The following is a 19438-nucleotide window of genomic DNA, read 5'->3' on the forward strand; positions in this document are numbered from 1 at the left end:
AAAGGTCTCTGGACTATGTGGCATACACTAGATTTAAAGGTAAATTGTCAAGTTTTTGACCACAAGAAATGGTATGAATTCATGGTTTTCAAGAGCAGGTAACTGTGTTGCTGCTGTCTCATGCTCACACACAATGACTCTCAGTCCTGTTACGTCAAATGCAGATCCTGTAGATGAAACAGCTGTTGTAGAATAACCTTCAGTCAACCTTCGCCCTGAATCAGCTGGGATAGACTCCAGAACCCTGTGACCCCAGTGAGGATTAAGCGGTGTATAGATGATGGATGGATCTCCAATTCCATATCATGTGTAACAATTCCTGTGTTTTGAATGACTGTAACTGCCACCATTTCCACCATTTTATACTCTTAAGTGATTCACCAATTAGCTAAAACCTAAACCTGGAATCAGCCCCGTGTGTCGAGACAAGAAAAAAAGCACCTGTGTGAATGTGAATAACGGAAGAACACACCAAGTCAGAGAGAAGTGCATCAATAGATTTTTTTTTTAATTCAAAGTGAATCTTAACAATAATACACCATAAAGTCTTATTTTGACACTCACCAAAAGAGTCACCTGGAAAACCCGCTTAATGTGACAAAGTAGAGAAGGCTTGGTCACACCTAAATCACTGAGAACTAGAGAGGAAACACTATCGCAAACTGTAAAGAGACATCACATCCATAGAGTTAGTTTTCCCAGTCCTCATACTGTAAATATTGCACAGTGCAATTGCTACATGGCAAACTAGTGTAGCACAAAATTAAAAAAGCAAATGAAACGAGAAAAAAACAAAAAAACAAAAACAAAACAAAAAAAAAAAAAACAAAGCCACAAAAAATCTACAGGTATTAAAACAGTAACAGTTCAGATTTCATAATCAAGTCTAATTGATGAGCAATCTAAAACAGATGATTCCATAACTTGCAGTGTGAATTAACTCTGAAATTGATACAGATGACAAGAAAACTGAAAAAAAAACCAAAATAAGAGCTTGGAGTAAAACAAATCTGGTTAAATCAAATCATAAGAGTTACACAGTAGCACATTTAGACTAATACAGACCCTGAATTAAGATCTCTAAAGGATAATACCGCAGCAGAGGATTTGTGTTTTTTTTTCTGATATCAAACTTCAATAATTTTTTTACAAATGACTGTTTTATCTGTTAAATGTTACGTGAATCCTCTGGAAAGAAAAAAAAAAAAAAAGAGTTACCCATAAACCAAAAGTGTCAATCATGTGGAAAATGAACAACAGTTAAGATTTCTCTCCTCTTGCATCCATTCTTTTCCTAAACAAGTATGGGAGAGTTTATGCAGGCGCATTGCTGGTGAATACCTTTGAAGGAATCAAAACACAGATTACATTTCACATGCTTATTATTGGGGAACTATTTCAAGCACTAATCCGCCAAGTTCATGCCGTGTCGTCATAACCTTTCTTTTCCCGATGTTGATATTTTTGAGCACGATCAGTAAAGCATACAGGTAAGAAAGAAAAAAACAAATTAAAAACATACAACCATATCAGTGTCAGTGTTTCAGTGTGGAGTATTGCACTCGTGACTGACAGAGAAACGACAATAATCTCCTCAACAAAGCAGCTTTCCCACCCCGGAACGCAGAGCAAACATCCAGACGGACTATTCCTGGATGTGAAACGCGGCTCCTCTGATTTTTAAAGGGCCGTCGACCGCGCTCCGGTTTACTCCCACTCGGCCTCGACTTTTGCACGAAAAAAAAAAGCTGGTCTGAGCAGACAGCTTCCAGGCAGACAAAGGGGAAGCAACGTAGGTGTGCATGCAAGGTAATGTAAAGCATGGAGATTATCTAAGAACACTTGGTGGTGCAATGACCGCACAATGTAAAGTATTGCATCTGCTGTTCAGCCAGAGTGACTATCCGAAGATCGTTGAGTGTCGCGTCATTCAAAGTGTGTGTCTGTGTTTTATTGGCGTGTTACCACAGAGGGAGGCTTTGGTGGCTGCTATCTGAATCGAGGGGAGAACCACCACCACCACCACCGCCGCCGTCGTCGTCGTGTGTTTGTACTACGTGCCTACAAGTTGATCAGATTCCCTGGAATGACACTCTTACATTTGTCATTTTTATTTCTTTTTTTTAAATTCCTGGTCAAGTGGCCGTTAAATGACTGTCTACTCTACATGGTGACGGACTGTTACTGGATTCTGCCTTCCTCCTAACAAAGGAATCACCATCCAAATTCTCACTTTTCTGAATCTCAAGGCACATACACAGTGCTGCTCACACTGTCTTCAATTTCAATAAAGGACACATAACGATGGCCACTGTCTTGCACTAACAAAACGTCGCTTTGATGTGAGACACTCATAAAGGGGAGAGCGATCTGAACACAAGGCAGTTTAGAATATCCACCTGCGAGGCTGATATTCTAGCCAGATATAACATTGAACAGATAAAAAAAAAAGGTTTGCGATAAATATTCGTTCAAATTAACTTAAAAGTTAAAACATTGGGCTAAATTTGTTTTTTTTGTACAGTCTTAATCACCCAAACCCTGACAAGCCTCACTGCCTGTACGAGTGCTTAGTGGCAAGTGCGTTTGTGTGTGACTGGTGGAAACATTACAGAAGCTTTCCGATGGACATAATTGGTAAATTTCTTTTTTTTTTTATCTCCTGGCATCTCACAGTGCTCCTGTAACTCACCGAAGAGTACTGGTAGTACAATGAAAAAGTTAAATCAATCCTGCAAGCTACAGCTTTAGATGTGTACAAAACGTCAATATGAAAACATACAAAAAATTAAGTTACATCGATACATCATTTATATGCAGTGACGAGCCCGAAAGGTTAATAAGGATAAAATACTGATGCAAAAAACACGCACCCCGAGAAACAACAAATGCAACTAATGTTCATCATCAGCAATACAGTAGTTACAATGACACTCCAAATATGAATGCAAAACACAAAAATCAAAACCACTTCTATTTCAGATAATTAGGGACCTATACAAAAATAGCAACGCTAGGTTTAAACTCAGAGAGAAATCACCTAATTTCACAGCTATCGAAGTGGCAATCATCATATAGCAGCTTATCTATGATACATTCAAGAAAGAAATGATACGACTTATTAATTGCCCAATAAGCTAGACAAAACCTCGGCTGTTTTTTGTGTTTTTGTTTGTTTTTTTTTCTTCTTTTTCTTTAAATACAACTTTTTTGTTTGTTTTAATTTAACCCCATTCTACAACTACAGTATAACTGAGGTCTATGCAAAAACAGAATAGCTACCTTGCTCAAGAAATGAATTACAGTCTTTGGTGCTGCACAAGCAACTTCATTTTTGAAAAATAAAAGACGAAAACGTTACACACGAAACTAGTAAAATGAACAGAAAAATGCACACACAGCATATCTACATATATATCGACCGGTGCTACCGTCATATATATATGTATATATCCTCCCTGACGGAATGTATAAAATAAGCAGTTGACACCGATAAGCCTTAAGCCTTTAACAAATGGTATAATGTAAAGGGAAAAAGTTAACTTTGTCACACATGCATAAATGAGAGAATTGCACACAATTAACTCACACCTTATCAAGCATCTGTACTAAATAGTCTAGCTCTATAATATATGTCCATATATGTGTGTATATCAAATACTGCATGGTTTGCTCAGGCTTAGAAGATTCCATACCGTGAATTAATTTGCATTTTTTCCTTACCTAATCAAAGCCATGCCCACCACACTTCTAAACATCTAAAAAAACAAAAAAAAACAAAGTGAAAACACTCAAAATGAAAATACGAAGACAAAAAAAGAAAAAAAAAAAATCAACGACTATTTAGATTGTATTGCAGTTTCAAACAGTACAAATACTGTTAGTAGTAAGAGTTTCACTAAATAGAAAGTGATTATCAAATATTAAGCAATACTCAGTACTTGCACTTTGTACACTAGTTCATTCGGGAACCGGAGAATGAAAAAAAAAGAAAAACGTTTTTAATGAAACAGCAGGCATTCGCAACAGCAAAGCATGCTGTTCTTCTTGAAAGAACAGAAAAGTAACTCACTACACACTGAAATATACACTGACTCCAAAAAATAAGCACCGCTATCCGCGATACATCACATCCATGCAGGCTATGCATGGACATATACACATGTGCATATATATACTCACACATAGGATGCATCGACTGATTGGAATTTCAAGTGCTGCAGTCCAGTACATTAATATTCATGTATATAGTCATATATAAGTAGTAACATTAACAACCTCAAATATGTAAGGCACTATGGCTGGGGACAGTTATACAATGCAGCGAGTCTTGTGACACAAACAATAAGAGCAACGTCTATGCATCTTTCCGTTTACATTTTTGCTCATGCAAGACCACATGCAGCGTGAGGAACAACCCTATTTAAATCGGTTAATTGACTTGACATTGCTAACACCAAAAGACACCGAAAAGGTACAAATACTTCAAACGCAGTACAACGTACACCGTGGACAACATGTGCATCTGTCAATCTAGAGCTAGAGACTGGGATGGCTTTACAAATATGGATGTGTCTTGCACACGTAAGAAGGCAATATAGAAAAATAGCTGGGATCAGGGGTGCAAAGTCTAACTATTCAACAACACCCCAATTATTTACCTGTCTTGAGGAGTATTCGTAGAAGATCCAATGCAAAGATATATCAAATGTGCAAAACACATTAAGTGTGAGTTTAACTACTCATTCATTCTTTCATTCAATCATTCATACATTATTTCCTTCTTAATTTTTGCCAAATCATCTCCACCATTGGAACTCATTGTTTTTTTTTCTTTTCTCTTTTAAAGCTTGAAGTTCAATTACACCCAAGTCTACATGATTCAAAAAATAGCTTGCTTTCTCTGTGGTTGTGCCATGGTTTTCGGAAATGAAAGCCATGTTGTTTGTGGTTTAAGATAGATTTCGCCCTGCTCACTTAGCCCTCAGGTGGTATGAAGGGTACCTGAGCAGTCATGCTCAGATATAAGGGTACTGGTTTATTTTGGTAGGGCTGAGAGGGAAACTGCCGTAGGCGGGTGAGGCAATGTAGGAGTGCGGAGGAAACAGGGGCTTGAATTGGCCCTGGGGGTGCAGGGTGGGGGAGGGCAGCAGCCGGGGGTTGATGCCCACTGCCACTTGATGCACGATGCCTGCTGGGTGGGAGATGCTGTAGGTGGGCTGGAGGACGGGGCGGGAGGCCCCAGGGGAGGCCAGGAGGTGGGCCACAGGCGCAGCTGTGACCAGAGGACCAGACGGCGGGTAAGACAGTAAGGTGGGCTGGGAGTGCGGGTGCCCCCCAAGGTGGGGGTGGGGGCCCGTAGTGTGGTTTGGGCTGCTGTGGGAGAGTGTGAATGTGTGCCCATGCATGGTGGGAGGGATATAGGCCTGTGGTCTCCGGTGGGCAAAGTTTCCGTTCCATTCCTGATGGCAGGAACTGAAATGTTGCACCTGAAGGAGAGAAGAACAATATCTGCCTCATCAGAGTCACGCTTTTCCTCGACAGTGTTAGACTTCATGAGCCACTAGATGATGCTGTTTTTACACGTCAACGCTGTGTCGCTCATCACTCGTTATCTGCTTGTGCATCATGACAATGGTCTATTTGTCTCTTGTCTTACTGGCAATACAGGAAGTAAGCACTATTACAGTAAAATATCTTTAACCTGAAACATAGCTGAAAATCTACACCCACCAAGTCAGACTAATTTGGAGCGTTGCTGTTGAAACTGTGACAAAATAAGTTCGATGTACGGTGTGGAGAGTGCAGATGGTTGCCGCTGTGCCACAAAAGGAAATATTTGCTAATTAAATGTAGTGCTCTTTGTCGCTTTAATGCACCGAATGTACTCACAGAAACCTTAGTGTCTTTATAAATCAGACTTTTTGTCACAATTTGCCCACTTTTTTGCAGATTCGCATTTTTTTTTAAAAGAAAAAAAGGCACAAATGCAGGACAAAACAAAACTACCATGACAACATTATAAAATAGGATATCCCACAAGCAGATACAAGCAATTGTGTTGAGGGACATCCCATCGAAACCACATTACTTGTGCCTGGAGCTAATCCTGCTTACATTTCGCCTTGTATATGTAATTTTTTTTGCATTATTTGACACTTTGATCTATCTATCTATCTATCTATCTATCTATCTATCTATCTATCTATCTATCTATCTATCTATCCATCTATCCATCTATCCATCTATCCATCTATCTATCTATCTATCTATCCATCTATCCATCTATCTATCTATCTTCTCTTTGGCCCTACAAATGCTTATACTGTGAACTCTACTTGACTGATGAAGCCAAATTTCTCTCTGCAGCCTAGTCACCCCCTAAATAGTAATAAAAAATGTTTCCTTGCTTTTGTGTACGTTTACTACGTGGCTGCATGTGCTCACCTGCCCAAAGCCAATAGGCTGCTGTTGCTGGGGCTGGAATGCAGGGGTGATTTTCTGCGGCCTGTTGAGGAGGGGAGTGGAGAGGTGATGCTGTCGCCCAGGAATGCCTCGCCCTTTGGACTGGCATGAAGATTCTGGAGAAGTGAACATAATGTAAACACTGAAATCGTGGCGTCCTGCTAACATTGTCAGATTGCAAAGAGGAGACAAACAAGATTGAGCCTGAGATTGTATCTGATTACAACCGCAGAGATGGCAACACTTGTGGCAAGAGGCTCTGTAGGCTTATCAGCAATTTCAGCTGTGTTTGATCAGCTCCAAACCTTTAAATATAGCGGGTATCCGTCCTCTGATCGAGATGGCTATAAATAGATATGTTTTGGGGATCTGGGAGGAGTTTGTAACTAAGCTTGTTCGCAGAGCTTATAGCAGGGGTCAGACCATCAGCTATAAATACACCTGGCAGCGCTAAAATAGGAAGCCGTGCCCTTTTATGTGGGGCTTTAGTTGCAATAGTTTTGAATGCTGGTGAGGGAGATGCCTTCGACGTGACAGGCAACACGAGTCTGTATGATTTTCTCGGAGGATTTACAGTTGAACCCTCTCCTTTAAAAGACCTATAAAAAGGTCGCTGTTGTATGAACTCTGCTGCCCAGCGTCCCACTGACCACAGCTGTTATAAAGCCTACATACAGCATGCGTAACTCTCATTTTAACACCTGAATAAAAATATTACTGAAACATTTATTTGCTGAAGACATCTTATGTTTTGAATATTTTATTCAGGGCATTAGTCGTTTTTGTGAGAATTACGCATGTAGTTTGAAGTAGTGCACATCCACACAGATGAAAAGGGAGGGCTGTCAGAGGTCAGTCTGGAGCCAGAGCAAGAAAACAGCAAACAAATATCCACTCCGGTATTCAGAGCAGATACGTCAGGGCAGGTAAACCATAATCACCTGTGAGAACCTCTGTGGCCCACTAAAACAGCATAATCCCAGGCTGTGTGACCTGTGGAGCAGACAGCAGCAGTGGTGACTGGACCTTTGAGCGAGCATGACCCACTCGTGCGCTTGCTAGTTGTCGCAGAAAAGATGCCCTGTCATCCACTTTATTCCCAACTTCAACTTAGATATAGAGGGAACTAATACTCTAATGGCCAGTTAATTCCAGCAGTTTTAAGTACACAACAAATCACAAAGTTCAGTCAGTAGGTTTGACACATTAGTGGATCTCAAAATCAGAGCTGAATAAGGAGCACACCGAATGCCTCTTCCGGTGTTGTCACATTGTTCAGTCATACCTGTGTTGCCAGGTGTTTCGCTGACGGCATGGTTGTTGTTGTTCTGCACCCGCATCGGAGGCACCACGACGGTACGAACTGTCGGCTTGCTGGGCTCGGTCTCTGGGGCAACGCACGCAACACGAGGCTCACAGTTCTGGTTGCTGTCAGCGATGTAGCGCCGCTCTGCGAAGGGACTGTTGCTGTGGCCGGAGGCGTGCGAGGCAGGCGAGCTGTCCACTGTGTCACAACCGCTCTCCTGTTCGTCGTCTGACATGCTGCAAAAGGACAAGTGGGAACTTCACTTTATTTTTGGTTGCAGAGTGGCAACTACTTCAAGATCATGCAAAACATCTGCCAGGGTTTGCTGCAGGGTTTGCAAACTTCAGACTTTAAAGTGAATAATACCTGTTTCACCAGTGCACCGTACAAAGTCTAAATGTGTATGACAATAGTAAATGTCATGTCTGTAACGTGGACTGATGAGTGGACAAAGTGATAGAACAGATTTAACATTTTAGCTAGAAATGTAGTCTTCAATATCTTACTTAATAACACCTCTATGAATTTTAAAAACCTGCAGATATCCTGTCTGTAAGCATGTCAGGGTGAGCATCATCCACCACTTCAGCTTTACCTGTTTGGGTGTTTGCAGGGTGAGGTGCTGGACTGGGCTGAGGCTGAAGAGCTGGTGCTGAGCGTACTGTCTGGACTGCTGAGAGAACAAACTCTCTCCATACTGACGGTGCTCTGACAAGCCTCGCAATCGGCACTGCCCTTACACCTGTGTGCAGAGCAACACAAACAAAATAAGACGTGCAAATTTTTTTTTTAGAACCATTACAGAAACATTCCAAGAGGGACCCTGATGGTTACACTCACTCTCCCATCGAATGTCTTTGTGCACTCTCCTCCTCGTCGCTGCTGATACTGATGACACTAACAGTCGGGCTGGCTAGGTCAGAGATCACCATGGCCTGCCGCTGCTCCTGCGACACTGAAAGCTCCTCACAGTCTGGCTCCACTTTACAGCAGTTCTCCTCGTCGTCCTCCTCCACCTGCTCTGTTCCTTGCTCCTCTCTAACAGCATGTCCTTCCTCTGGACATCTGGCTTCCTCCTCCTCTACCCCGTCCACATTCTTTGCTGTATCGGCCATCTTTGGGGACTGACAAGCTAAATTTTGGATGTTCGTGTTTTGGCAGATGTTGCTGCCCCTACAGAAAAGAAATGTCACATTCAGAAAGGGGGGAAAAACCACACCTTTTCATGCATGTTTAGGCATCTTAGTTTCATAAGGATAAACCCACATGCCATACCTGTTCACACCAGGCTTGGCTCTCTTGTTGGCAGCTGGCTGTGGCCACACCACATGTGCAATGCCTATGTTGATTGGCTGGTGGGTGGACATGGTCATTTGGTTGGTTAAGAATGGCTGAGGGTGTGCAATCATGGAGCTGTAATGGTTACCATGGGGACGCACTTTCCTGCAATAAGAACACCGAACATTGCAAATTGAGCCAAAAGCCTTTAGCACCATTACTGACAAAACGGTCTCGGTCAAAGGACATGTATGACTCATGGATCATTAACATTCAGGGGAGCAAGCGTGCTGTATCACAGCAGTACAGCCGTTCCTAACGCATAGCAACTAAAGGTAAGAGAGGACTAATAAATACGGTTTTATTAAATACTGCACATTGGAAATACAATTATCATGAAATAATATAGATGATACATCAAAAAGACGTTGTGCTATACTTCTGAAATAGACAAATTTCTCACCCCCAGTCACCCAATCTCTGTGAGCCGGCCACAGTGTCAGATGCCAAAGTGGTTGGTGGGGGGGGCACTGATGTCACCTGCTGCCAAGTGGGAACCAAAATCTGCTGTGCACGGCTCGACCAGGCCTGTTTGAGTGGAGAGCAGCAGAGCAGTTGCATCACCGCAAAAAATTTTCGTTCAGCGAAGCTTTCATCAGCTTGCACATCAAAGAGCAAGTCTGAATTTCATTAACACACATGTACGTATACATATGAGACTCTTGGTATTAGTGTCATTCTAAATGAGTAACTCATGAATAATACATAAGAAATGAAGACTAAAGAAACCCCGCTGTCCCTCCATCTTAGCCTATGTTCTCTGACAACTACTGCTGTCATTCTTATCCTTGTTACGGCTTTACCTGTGTGATGACTCCAGGTCTGATTTGTATGGGCTGGATTGAGGGGGCTTGAGTGACCAGAGGCACAGAAGCTTCCATTCGAACCGAATAGCCTGCTGGTTTAGCTGTGTTGGGGGGGATACCTGCAGGGAAACGGACAGGAAAATATCAGTCTTCAAGATATTACATCAAACCACCAGTAGGATTGATAAATAAGGCAAATAAAAATTTGCATGCTCTACCTTGAATGGTCGGGGGACACAGAATAAGGGCCTGCTGAAATGACTCATTGCATCCAAACTGACCACTTCCTGTCTGCAGTGGTATCCCGGGGTGCATCACTGAGGGCGCTGATGGAGCTAACCCCTATAAAAGGAAAAAGTGACATAACTGGACTTTTCTGATGTATTTAGAGAATCAACAGTAGCACTGATGCGCCAGTAGATGGCGACATCTGTGTCAACAGCAGTTTGTTTTTTAGTCAGAGAGAACCCAGGAATCTGTCTTGTGTGGACAGATCAGTGGGTCAGTCAGTTAACTTTAAGCAAAACCCTGGTTTATCAGTCCAAAAACAGCGGCTCACTTGTGGTGGATCACCAACATAACCCCATAACACACAGCAGATCTCCAAGTTCAGAGTGCTGAGTCTAAATATATTCAAGGCCTACTTACTTACAAATCCCTGGAAAAATGAAATCACTGTGCCTAAAGGACTGTTGATGTTTCATGTGGGTAGACATCTTTATATATATATGAACGTGCTCATCGTAGGCTGACGGCCGTCTCTGTGAAACTAATTCATCCAGGTTCACCACGGTTACGTTTCTTTTTAAAGCTGGATAATTAAAAGGTTGTCAAACAATGTTGAACTTACTCTTTAAGACAGGCCTAAGGGATAAACAGTCAAGCATGTGCCTTTGCTTCACTACTCATGCTGCTCCCGTGCCTTGGTATAATCACATTTATTGGATAACGAGAACTAGGGCTATATTGTTCTGCTACAGCTCCTGCAATGTAGCCCAGCCCCCATACACATGATAGTAAACACAAAGCAGCCTTTCAAATGCGAACTACTAAAAAAGCCACCACATTTTCCTGTAAACGAATCTCCCGAACAGAACAGATATGTCACGTTCTGTACTGCTCTAGAAACATAACATAAAATTACAGCTGATTAGTTTTACTGTGCAACATATATGGGAAGTATTCTTTCACCAGGTTTCAATTCTGAAAAGGAACCAGACTCCTAAACATCATCATCGTATCTGTACTGATGAGCACATATGCAGTCATCCCTCCATTGTGTGTCAAGTAACAGTCACATTACTGGTCATTTTTGCATGTTTCACCCTATGCATAATGGCTTTTAAATAGACTTCGAGATGTTTTGCATGATAAAGATCCAAAGCCAAAAAAAGGGTCAGCTCCTCTTTTCTCCTCGGCAACAACACTGATTTGCACTGTTGCCATGACCTCAGAAACATGACGTGATTTTGTTGCCATGACAGCAGCGCGAGGACGCAATAAGACGAGCAAGTCGGCATACAAAAAGGCAATAAAAGCAAGGAAATTGTCCACATGATCAGTCTTCACAGGTGAAAATAACCAGAACAAAACATTGCATGTCAATGACCTTCAACATCTGTGATTATGCCATCACTCAGATATTTTGAGATTTTTTTTAGATTTCCAATTCAGTAAGCAGGAAAATTGAGTAATAAATCATATATAGTAGGTAGCGGTTCGGTTTCTTTGTTTTAAGATTCTTTACCTCCCAGATCCATTGATTACTGTGACTGAGTAGAAGAAAACAAAACACAAACGCACATTGATGAAAGTAATGCAAATAGACCCTGAAGAACTTACTTGAGCATGGACAGCGGTGATCTTGCTGAAGGGGTGGTTGGCTGAGGCAGCAGCGGTTGTAGTTACTGGTCTGACGAAAGGACCTTTATTTCGGTTGGCGGCCTCATAAGCACTGGGACGAGTCCAGCAAACATCCATGATGTGGAAACATGACTTCACACTACGGACAGAGGAGTGACACGGAGTTATACAGGAGGGTCAAAATGACAAAATGTCTGAAATGTCAAAGCGTACTCACTGGTTGCTATGGGGAAAGTCGAGCAGGTGTTGCATCGTCACAAAGGGGTGGCTGAGAGCTTCGGCGGGGGCTATTCTCTCTTCGGCATCAATCAACAGCATCTTCTTCAGCAGGCCCACAAACTCCCGGCGGTCTGCCTTCTCTGCTAGCAAGTCACTACCTTCCAGATTCATCATCAAGTTCACCTGGAATACAAACACCTGTTAAGACGGCTGGTTGAAAAAAATGTTTATCAACAGAAAAACACACGAAAAGTACACAGAGGAATGCTACATTCCAATATAATCTCTGTGGGATTATTCACAGGATTTTTTTTTAAACAACAGCCATTTTCTAAGCATGAGAACCCATTAGTCATGGACACAATTTCACTAGAATCTCCTCTGACTTAAAAAAAAAAAAAGTACAGGTCTGAACAAACAGTAGAACAGATCACAGGTGGAAACTCCCCAGTGACTGAGTGACTTTAACCTTTTATAAATCTGAATTTAGCAGTGAACTAAAGAGAAGGTATGATCTTGGCGTCAGTCTTATCTTTAACAGGAATCACATGTATGTTCTATTCTCTTCTAACAGCTGTGCCTGCACTTCCTCTGGTGGTGACCTAGCGGCACACAACCTCGAAACATTTGATGCTGAACTTCCTCTGAAGTCCCGCTAAGTACATTGTGCTCTGAGCAGCTGAACATACGTGCGCTATGTCATCCAAACAGCTGAAGATGTACTTCCTCGCTTCCTTTGATTTCATTCCCGTCTCCGTTTCGTGCTCATCTGTTGACTGTAGAAAAAGAAAATGTTTAGTAAGGATGCAATTTCTACACTTAGCGGAGCAGTTGCTGCACTCATTTATGGTTTAATATTGACTAATGTTCCGACAAACTTCATGGTGTGTAAAAAAAAAAAAAAATCCAAAACTTTATAGTACAGAGTATGAACATGAAGTATGTATTTATGGCTAAGGCTAATAAACTGTAGTACCTCTACAAGTAGATCATTACTGAAATGAGAAAAAACAATTAAAAACTGATATGTAAGTCGCAAACTGTGGATATAATTATTTTTTATCTAATTTGCCAACTGAATTTGCGCACACCTATGATATTCACACGTAAGATTTTAGCACAACGAAGGAAAAGATTAGTTGTTTTGAATAAGTAATTATAATTTGCTATATTTCTGAGGTGTAAACACCGCTTACCTTTAATCTCCACGCTGCATAAGGTGATTCGGACTCCTTGCAAAAGAACCGCGCTGTCTTTGTCCCCGTATTCAATAAATGTTCTCCTGGCAAACCTTGTGTCTGAGAAATGTAGCGAATCTATTGGACATAAGGAGAGAAGAGGAGTGAGCAAAGAGCTGCACAAAAGTGTGACATCACTGATTTAAGCTAGAATTGAAAATAAAGTTGTGGACACCACTTTTGAAATGAACTGTTAAACTCTACATTCTAAACGTGTCACTTGAACAGTGAAGGTTGTGTTTTCGCTGGTATCGGTTATTTGTCCATCACTCACATGCTCTTGAAAATTAACATATCACTGCAGCACTCTTATGTACTTATGATAATTTGCAAGGTCATTCACAGTGACATCACACTATCTAGTCCCTCAGAGTAACTGTGTGTGGATGTGTGCATAGTGGGGAGCAGCTGCGGAGGCCTTGAAGATGGCACATTCCTGAGAAATGTCTAGACTCAAATAAGACCCCCGTACTGAGTGGAGCTTGCGCTGATGATCTCTGAAAGATGTCAGGGTCTTTTCATGTAAACTCCGACAACAAGGGTCCTATAGTCTCAATGTCAAAACGCTTTCCCGGGCAATGACGCTTGTCAGTCAGATGCTGCGGGACAAGAATGTCATGCACAGGTTTATGAGAGGAGAGCTGTGAGGAGCCTGGCTGACGTCAATCACACCCAAGTGTAAAGAACAACAATCATTAGAGATTCAGCGTGGCTAAGAAGCAAAGAGGGAGCAAAGAGCCAGACTGGGTCACACTGGAAGAGCAGGAAAGATTATGAAGTCGTCGTTACACATATAGCATTAAACAGATTAAACATAATAACACTAAAACACCATGTCTGCGCTTCTTAATTTCATATTCTGCAATTGTGCTACCTGTTTTAGATGTTGACAGAGTTTTCATTTAATGTGCTCATCTCTCGGGCCAGTGCGGTGCTTGAGGGTATCACTTTGGTGCTGGGGAGCCAATGTGTCTGTATGTGGGTGGTTGGGATTTAGTTTGTCCATGTTTGTCAGCTATATATGAGGTTAGAATAAAGCAGTGCATTCACTGGTGTTCTCGTGGCATGCATGATGAATGTAATCGCTCCAGGAGACTTTGATGGGATGGTGGAGATCCCCTATGAGAGCCGTTACACAACACATGGCGTCACTTTTGTCCATCTTCCTTTCCCTTTTGGAACGCTTGGAAAAATTCCCAATGCAGGCTGAGTTCAGTACGTCAACCGATCTCCCTTCATTCTTTCGCTTTCAGTCTTGCATGCCACTCACTTCTATTCACAACACAACCAGGGATTACAGAAAGTGTCCATTCTGACCAACTTCACCCTGAAAGTACCGTGACTAAACTGCTGTACTTTCACATCCATAACACTCTGTAGCTTTGCTGTAGTTCCGCAACGTCATGTAAACAGCAACAGACACTAAACATAACACCAATGTGTGTGTGGGTGGGAAAATTCTTCTGACGGGAAAACCCTTATTTTTCCTCAAAGGCGTGTCTCTGCAGAGAGCTCGCAAACCAGTGAGATCACTGGTGCAAAGCTACGGCTTCGCAAAACAACTATCTAGCGAGCCCGGGCCTGCTGCAGAGCAGACAGGAAGCACAGACGGCCTTTATTTTATGACAGTCCAGATAACAGTACACACTATAAAAGACGCGGTTCAATGCCATCCCTCACGATAATAAATAAACGCACATCTCAGCCCCGAGAACCCTCCTACCTGCCGAGTGCTCAACAAATCTCTTTCACAGCTGTGACATCGGGGTACAATTTGTACCAGCTTACAAAGAAGATAATTCCCTCCACAGCCTTGACACTTCTAACCTCCCCTAACCCAAATCTTTTTCCGTTTTTTTTTCCCGCTACCACTGACCCTGCCTACATCCTCTTACTCTTGGAGATTCTCCGGGTCGCCAGATAGGCCAAGTCCCAAAGAAAAAGAAAAAATAGGCACACTTTGCTCTCTGCAACTAACTGTGTACACTGACTGCCATGGTTGTACCACGTAGAACAGGGGTGGGCAATCCTGGTCCTGGAGGGCCACAATACTGCATGTTTCCCTCTTCCAATGCACCTGATTCAAATGATCAGGATCGTTATCAGGCTTCTGCAGAGCTTGATGATGAGCTGATCATTTGAATTAGGTGTGTTGGAAGAGAGAAACATCTAAAACATGCAGGATTGTGGCCCTCGAGGACCAGGATTGGACACCCCTGACGGAGAAGGAACCTTAAAAAGTAAGGGACAGAAAGTGTAAGGATACAAAGATCAGAAAAAAAAAATGCGGGATGGATTTTTACCGAAGACTGCAGCATCTTGGCTAATCATAGTCATCGACAGTAAGAGGCTGTCTGAATCGTGACATCTGTGAAATGAGCAGCCTCGTGCACTAGCGGGATGAGGTAAGGAGCGGGGCCAGCGAGAGGAGAAACCAGAGTTATAAATACAATATGCTGTGTGGGATGGAACAAGACCCCGAGCAGAAAGATAAGAAGAAATGGGGGAAGACGGGGTGGCAGCGACTCAGTCAAGCTTCTGCCAAACCAACATGTGACCCGGAGATGACACCTCACACCAGGAGTCAGCTGCTTTTGCTGTTGACTGGCTCAGGTAGTACAGTCGCTGCCAATTTAGGATTCTTCATTTATTTAACCGTGTATACAAATGTTGTATCACTTGCAGAATCCACAAAAAATTTATCATATGAGATCATGTAATATAATGAAACACGTGGACTGGTTGCTTAAAAAGGAAACATCTACAAAATAAAGTGGCTAATTTTCATTTTTGTATCTCGACAATCTTGTCATTAAACACACTTGAACAAACGGGATGGCAGTTAGCTAAATCATTAAGACTTCTCAGATTCTATGTAATTTTAAATCACATTTTCCCGTCACTGATGGAAACTGTGGATGGCTGCGGGAAACAGAAGAGGCACAGAGTGACGATGCCTGAGCTGAAGAAAACTTAATTTCTTGTGTACTGTTTTGTTTGCCCATTCTTTGGGCAATTCCATAACCAAGTGGAAAACCCTTCCAGTGAGCAGGCTTGGCAAGTGCGGTGGGCGTCGCAGCACAGTTTAGTCGCAATAGTTTCTGTCAAAAAACACAGGGATTCAATTACTATTTCCAAGAGGAGCTGGGGCTAAGCCAGGGGTGGTAAATCAGCCATCATGGAGAGCATCCAAAGGTTAAAATCCACTGCAGGTATTTTAATTAGCAGACAATAATAGACAGTAACATGATTGGAACAACAGCCAACAAGCTGAAACCTAAAGCGATGGATTCTCCTTAGCCACTTTCTCTCTATTAAAATACTCACACCTTCTGCTGCTATACGCTGTATTTTGATTTGTGTTCAATTGTACATTTGCATACAGTGGGCTCTAACACAAACTACATTCCACCGATTCCTTTCCTGCCTTGCTTTTTTACTACATTGTCTCACTCAGCTCCTTGGCAATCCCATCCACCCACATCCCCTCATCAACTCTAAGCAGTCCCATACTAAATTGAGGAGGTTCCCCCCCAGATATCTGTAAAGCAGCTTTGCGACATGCTGACTGGCTCCTACAAAAACAGATTAATCATATTTAGACCGGTGCTGCTGTGCCCAAGTCAAACGTCTTTCGGAGGTGTTGAGTTATCTCTCCTGTCTCCGTCCTGTGGAGAGTGAAAAATGATGCCAGGGCATAAAAATATCTTGGTATGAGTGCGGTGTGGCTGTGTGCTATAATGTAGGGTGCTGTACGGGACAGAGGAGGATCTGACTGAGGCTCTGCTGGCAGGCTTTGAGCAGATAGGGCTCCGGGGCAGAGGAAAGCCGCTCAACATAAGCCCAGATCAGTCTAGTCCTGGGAAGACACTGTCAGGTCTCCAATGGGAGGGGCAGGCATCCAACAACTTTTAATAGACATACCATCAATCACAAGAATATACCCTTCTGCTCACTGTCACCGACGCCAGCTGATATAATCCTCGGGACAGGTATGTCACCAATGTAGCGCATACTGCGTTCGTTTTTTATTTTATTTCCCTTTACTGTAAGTCACTTCAGCCCTCTGGCTCTTCCTTTGCTGAAACGTTTCATCACCATCTCCCTTTCAGTGTGTAATTGTGCATTAACGTTTTATTTCCCTAAATCTAAAAACGTCCCTCTCTCCTGCCGATGCTGTCGTACCAGAAACCCCTTCAGTAAGACAGCACTGGGGCCCAGATGTCACACACATGACAACTTTCTTAACGATACACACTTGGTTTCTAGTCTTCACTTCAAACCATCTTCTCCAACCTCTGCTGATAAATGTTCTCGTCTGCATATGACTCATTTGAAACACTCCATTTGGGAAATTTAGACAAAAGTAGAAGAGGGATCATATATTATACAAACTTTCAACAGTGAGTAACCTGAAGGCAAGTCTGTAATAGAAAGTTGAATCGCATGCAAACCCAAAAACAAACAGTCAACCCACTCCTCTGTGGGCTGCTTTGATTGGAAAATACAGAGAATAATGGAAAAACAGAGAAGAAAAAGGAAAGGACAGAAAAGACCAGTCACGTGTGTCTTATAAGGTTGGGTGGGAGGAAAAGGGAACGATGAGAGAAGAGGCGGTAGAGAGAGTAAAACTTAAACACAGGGAAGGCCCACTAAAAAAACAGATCCCCAGAAGAAAACAGTTTTCATGTGGAGATGGTGCAGAGGAGAGATTGAGTCATAGAAGGCGGAGGGGATGGAGAAGCAGGAACTCCCGCAAAATGATGAGGCAAGAGCCTGCGGCTGTAAAAAAAACAAAACAGAGAAGATGGTTGTTTACCTGGTCGTACTCCAGGGCCCCGGGGTAAAGAGGCCACCCCAGAAAAAGTTCAGCGATAACGCAGCCGAGGGACCACATGTCTATGGCTTCACAAAACGGCAATCCCAAAATAATCTCTGGAGCCCTGTGGAGCAGACGAAAAACACAACTGTTAGTCTATAGAGCACAATAACAGCATTAAATATCAAAGTTTTATCATGTGACTTAGGACTGTAAGCAATATATCTTGTCAAATTGTCTTTACAAAAAGTCTACACAAACATACATTCAGTCTCCCATGAAACACACATTTCTCTAGAAAACAGACAAGACTATAAAGCGCTTTGTTATATAATGCAAATTACTAATCTCCACCTGCTCTACTTTTCAGGGACAAATAGCAGCTTTGTTATTCGTAGAGCCCAAATTGTGTAGATTTAAGAGCGAGAGTTGTCGCTGCCTGTTTCTCATAGCTGTGCACATATTTCATGCACCTAACAACACTTGGTAACCTTTTGCTTTCCTCAATTTCACAACTCATGCATGCGTTTGTTTTTTTGGCTCTGTAAACCGGTGCTGATGTCTTGAGCAAATAAACATCCCTTTTTAGCAATGTCATGGAATTTCTGATGATGGCCCGTCAGATGGGACTGTGTGGTACGTGTGCAAACGGCGCCAAGTGACTTGTAAGCCAGTGTTGTGCGTGTACTAGAGTCACCAAGCATCAGCAGGCTGTGCCAGTGGGTTAGCAGGTCAGCCAGGCTGGGATCAGAGCTTTGACAGGCTGTTGTATCTGCTCTAGGCTGATAGCAAATAAGAAGCACAGTCACTACTTATTCGCCTACTTGCTGGCTCAGTCTTGCTTCTCCGTAATAGCGCAGTAATACCACATCAAAGGAATGACTTGCGGTGACGCAGGCCTGTCAGCACCAATGTAGGTAAGACATGCTGACGGTCAAGAACTCGGCGTTTAAAAACACACCACAAGCCCTATAACCCTGACAGAGCACTAACAGAATAAAGTATTCAGAGCTGTTTAGTCTGACACAAGCTTCTCTGTGCAATGTTGACCTCGGAGCTCGTTGAAATCAATAAAGACACGAGGAATATCGCACAGACTCAACATGCTAAACAGAAAGCTGTCTTTGGAGAATAATTTGAAAAGTGAAGCAAGCAGATCATGAAGCCACATTTTTATCTACATGACTTATTATATGCCTCAACAGCGCTGAGGGATAATTCAACACAACTGTTCAGGATATAAACAAAGTCAGTACATTTAGACTGTAGATGTATTAACCTTGTTATATACATGTGAGCCCATGCTGATATTTATTACAGCAGTAAATATATCTGTATTGCTTGCATAGATGACAACAGTGCTCAGAATAACCCAACCCTAAGA

At 42.4% G+C, this 19438-nt stretch overlaps 1 protein-coding gene across 1 annotated transcript in view; it reads right to left on the reverse strand.

Annotated features, from left to right (window-relative positions):
- Positions 1–487: 487 nt before the first annotated feature.
- Positions 488–19438, reverse strand: part of hipk3b (homeodomain interacting protein kinase 3b) — a 41508-nt gene continuing 22557 nt past the window's right edge. Inside the window, exons 3-16 of the mRNA XM_008287081.1 lie at positions 18055–18178; positions 13194–13313; positions 12687–12773; positions 11996–12180; positions 11758–11917; positions 10134–10257; positions 9913–10034; positions 9513–9637; positions 9047–9214; positions 8612–8944; positions 8367–8513; positions 7751–8007; positions 6448–6581; positions 488–5489 (exon numbers count right to left, since the gene is read on the reverse strand). Of these exons, the coding sequence (XP_008285303.1) occupies positions 5019–5489; positions 6448–6581; positions 7751–8007; positions 8367–8513; positions 8612–8944; positions 9047–9214; positions 9513–9637; positions 9913–10034; positions 10134–10257; positions 11758–11917; positions 11996–12180; positions 12687–12773; positions 13194–13313; positions 18055–18178 (2557 nt within the window). The 3' untranslated portion in view covers positions 488–5018. The remainder of the gene's footprint in view (positions 5490–6447; positions 6582–7750; positions 8008–8366; positions 8514–8611; positions 8945–9046; positions 9215–9512; positions 9638–9912; positions 10035–10133; positions 10258–11757; positions 11918–11995; positions 12181–12686; positions 12774–13193; positions 13314–18054; positions 18179–19438) is intronic.

This window comes from Stegastes partitus, unplaced genomic scaffold (genome assembly GCF_000690725.1).
Source record: "Stegastes partitus isolate 25-593 unplaced genomic scaffold, Stegastes_partitus-1.0.2 Scaffold486, whole genome shotgun sequence".
In the NCBI taxonomy this organism is placed as follows: Eukaryota; Metazoa; Chordata; class Actinopteri; family Pomacentridae; genus Stegastes; species Stegastes partitus.